The sequence below is a fragment of the Elephantulus edwardii genome, unplaced genomic scaffold, assembly GCF_000299155.1.
Source record: "Elephantulus edwardii isolate Elephantulus edwardi_28Jun2011 unplaced genomic scaffold, EleEdw1.0 scaffold00080, whole genome shotgun sequence".
NCBI lineage: Eukaryota > Metazoa > Chordata > Mammalia > Macroscelidea > Macroscelididae > Elephantulus > Elephantulus edwardii.
The window spans coordinates 6,163,952-6,168,035 of record NW_006399830.1 but is presented as its reverse complement, the minus strand read 5'-3'; the positions used below and the strand labels follow the sequence as shown (position 1 = coordinate 6,168,035).

The window sequence follows — 4,084 nt, the reverse complement described above, 5'->3', positions numbered from 1 at the left end:
TAAGCCTAAGCCTAAACCTATAAGCCTAAGCCTCTAAGCCTATAAATCCTAAGCCTATAAGCCTAAGCCTATAAGCCTTAGCCTAAGCCTAAGCCTATAAGCCTCTAAGCCTAAGCCTCTAAGCCTAAGCCTAAACCTATAAGCCTAAACCTATAAGCCTATAAACCTAAGCCTATAAGCCTAAGCCTAAACCTATAAGCCTAAGCCTATAAGCTTATAAGCCTAAGCCTCTAAGCCTATAAGTCTAAGCGCCTAAGCCTAAGCGCCTAAGCCTATTAGCCTAAGCCTAAGCCTATAAGCCTAAGCCTATAAGCCTCTAAGCCTAAGCCTATAAGCCTCAACCTATAAGCCTCAACCTATAAGCCTCAACCTATAAGCCTAAGCCTAGAAGCCTAAACCTAGAAGCCTAAGCCTAGAAGCCTAAGCCTAAGTCTAAGCCTAACCCTAACCCTCCTGAAATACCTGCTGAAGCTGAGGATGAACTGGGTAGGCACATGAGCAGGAAGTCATTGGTGATAGGCCCCCAAAACTCCCAGATGCCCTTTCTGAGCACAGGGTGTTCATGACCCCTGCACTAGCCGATAAAGGGTAAAAAACATCCAAATCCAGGATGGGAGTTTCCACCACCCCATGTGGTGGAGCAGTGTGCTGGAGACAGACACCATCTGCATCAAGCAGAGACCCCCCTCACAGCACCCCTACGAGGAAGGGAATCGTATACTGCAGGGAGGGAGAAATCCTTACTACGTTAGCCCCCTGAGAAAGGGGTTTGTTAACAGCCGCAAACGTGCTCTACCCTCACCAACACAGACATGGGTGAGCAGGATGGTGGGCGAGAAGGGAGGACAGGTGGACCTGCATAGCCATCAGTTAGGACTCTTGGGGGAACCTGCTGTAACTGTCTAGTGCCCCCCCATTCCTTACCGCGGCCACCAGACTGTTTTCTGTGATGAAGGTCACGGCCAGCAGGGGCAGCGTTTCAGAGGCCAGGGTGGCAACGCTAATTGAGAGAGAGGTGTCAGCTGGGCTCTGCGCTTGTTTGTCTCCCTGTCCCCCAACCCAGGTGACCCCTACTCACGCCATCTTCTTCTCGGCATTGGCCAGGCACACAGTACTGTCATGGCTGACCCAGGCCACACGACTCCCGCTGGCTGAGAAGCAGACGCCATGCACCCAGCCGCAGCTGCTGCTGGACTCGAACATTAACTCCCCAAAGGGCATCTTGGAACCCCACGGTGTGGGGGCTGGCCGCTCCTCCACCTCCTTGATGTAGGCTGAGAAGATCCTGCCAGGAGGGACAAAAGGGGGGTGACAGCCTAAAAATGGGATCCCCTTCCCACTCCAGCCTGGTGAGGCCACTTCAGAGAATTGGTCCGGAAGTCTGTGGCTCCAAATTTGGGGCTGATACAATCTAGATCAATGACTGGACAGGTCTAGGCCACAGTGTCCCCTTTGTGCAAGGAGCTGTCTTGGAGGTGTCCAAGCTCAAGATTCCTGTGACGCGCAGAGGGGTGATCACTGACCACCACCCCAGGGATGCCTGGCACCCAAGCCTCTCAGATGTGCTGTCTTTCTCCCGACTCTCCGCCATGGCCCAGTCCTGGCTTGCCAGTACTCCCTTCACCCTGACCTCCTCCACACCTCCCAGTCAGTGCAGTGCATGATTACCAAACAGTGCAGGAGGCCTACAAACCAGCACCCTACCCACCAGCAAAACCCCAAGAGGTCGTCAGAAGACATCCTTTCTGTGCCAGGGGCCTCTGAGTACCATCTGCAGCCCTAATTCCTAGGTCAATATGCAGAGACCCAGGAGGGCCATCTACCTGCAGCTGGGCTTTGATGGCCCAGGGAGGTAACAATAACAGCCAGGCAGCAACTAAAAACTACATTCTGAAGAGCACCCCAGTCCCATTTTCTCCCTTCAGAAGGGAAACTGAAGGTGAGCAAATTCCAAGAAGGCGGAGGAGGGCCTCGGAAGGAAGTTTTCTGTCATTAAGACACGGCAGTGGAAAAGCACTGCTGAGAATCTATCCCGAGAAATAGCAAGCTCACCGGCACTTGAAGTCACAGGAGCCGGCAGCCAGGAGCACGTTGTTGGGGTGCCAGTCTAGGCTGAGGACAGTGGAGCGGATGGGCTTCTTGATATGCTTGCACACCCACCTGGAGAGAGTAGGCAGGCAGTGAGGTAAGCATCTGTGCCTGGGCCTCTAACACCCAGAATCCCAAAAGCCCCTCAGACCACCCCCGTCCCATGTCCCTGACCCACCCCAGCTCTGGCTCGGGGTTGCATTGTACCGGGCCCCTCTTGTAGGGTGGGCACTACCCTTCATTGCCTTTGGAATCCCAGAATGGAGCCGTTAATGCACTTGGCTGCTAACTACAAGGTTAGAGGTTTAACTCCACCCAGAGGTACCCTGGGAAAAGACTAGAATCTACCTTGACTGAAAGCCCATAGAGCCAAGTTATATACATACAGGCTAATCCTATGGCATCTGGTTTCTCAGTTGTGTTCTCTTTTATAAAATCCCTGACAGGTCTCAAGAATCACCTGACCTTGTGTCCACAGCTGGGAAACTCCCAGATCTTACTTATCGGCCTGCTGAATGGCTCCTTTTTCATAGATAACATTCCCAAGTTTTTTAATATCCCAGTAACTAACTGCATGGCTTGCAGGTTCAAAGCAGCTGAACTAATACAAGTTCAATGTTATTTTCTTTAAGAATTAAATGGAAATCCCCAATATCTGTAAATTTTCATTAAAATTAGTAATAATAATAAAACCAACATAAAAAAAAAAGGAATTAACTCATCTTTTGGACTTGCAACCACCGAACCACAAGCACTTGGCCTCGTCCGAACCCCGAGGGGGTTCTGAAATATAAGAAGCTTCAGATTTTGTTCTGAGACCCACTCTTCTGGGTAATGACACTGATGGGGAAGTAAACGAGCATACAGACTTCTACCAGACGCTCCGAGGAACACGCGTAATTGTGTTCTGCAGACAGCTGCAGGGAGTGCCAACGGTACCAGTGCCTCTTTCAACATCTCCATCATTGAATGCGAAGCCTCTGTTTCTTTCTAAGGAGACCAAGTTCTACACTGATGTGGTTGCTGAGCCTGGGCTTCATGCTTACAGTGAATGTGCCACAGAGTGCCAAAAATGTGCTTTCAGACTTCACAACTCGGCAAAAGGAGTCACGCCTGACCAGGCCACACTGCTACCAGCTGCTGAGCCTCAATTCCAACTTGAGTCTCTAGACTCAAGCTGTTGGTCTCTGCTTTCAAGGACACAGGGGAGAAGATTCTGAGTAGCTGGGAGCTTGTAATTGGGGGCCCTGTAGTCAGATAGGCTGGTGACTGGGGCCTCAGTTTACTCATCTGTCAAGTTGGGCGGTGGGGTCAGTGTGCGTGCAGGTTCTGGTGTGGGTTCCCTCATGGACTAGGAAGAGACTCTGAGCTCACCCTACAAGGCCCAGAGAGGACAGACCTCGCAAGAGCAGGTGACAAAGGTCCTGACAACCCAGACAGGGCCTTCTAGCACCTCTCAAGCCCCTCCCTTTGTTCTGCAGCCTTGGGCCCGGCCAACCATCGCCCCCTACAGCCCAGCCCAACCAGGCACCCACCAGTCATTCTCCTGCTCGAAGTAGCAGATGGAGATGACCCGGGAGCCACTGCCCACCGCAAACTTGTTCTCCTGGGGGGCCCAGCGCACGCAGCGGGCAGCCCGGTTGATCCTTAGGATGACAAGAGTGGGCTTCCACACGCGGCCCTTCAGTGTCCACACGTAGGCATTGCGGTCTGTGCCGCAGGTCACAATGCGGTTGCTCTCGGGAGCCCAGTCGATGCCTGCAGGGGTAGCAGGGGACACTGGCATGGAGACCCTGCAGTGGCCATGGCTGGTGGGGGCTGAGAGGCCACAGCCTCCATTGTTGATGGGATGACTCTAAACCAAAACCCAAGCCCACGGTCACGAGGTCATTTCTGACTCATGCAACCCTCCTCTGGGTTTCCAAGGTTGCTGACCTCACAGATTTCCCTTGAAGCACCTGGTGGGTTTGAACTGCCGACCCTTCGTTTTTTGTTT

General features: G+C 52.5%; 1 protein-coding gene across 1 annotated transcript in view; it reads right to left on the bottom strand.

The window, feature by feature from the left end:
- Positions 1-4,084, bottom strand: part of ARPC1B (actin related protein 2/3 complex, subunit 1B, 41kDa) — a 7,759-nt gene that overhangs the window by 1,613 nt on the left and 2,062 nt on the right. The window contains exons 3-6 of the mRNA XM_006889636.1: positions 3,624-3,846; positions 2,053-2,160; positions 1,079-1,285; positions 925-1,000 (exon numbers count right to left, since the gene is read on the bottom strand). Coding sequence (XP_006889698.1) covers positions 925-1,000; positions 1,079-1,285; positions 2,053-2,160; positions 3,624-3,846 — 614 coding nt within the window. The remainder of the gene's footprint in view (positions 1-924; positions 1,001-1,078; positions 1,286-2,052; positions 2,161-3,623; positions 3,847-4,084) is intronic.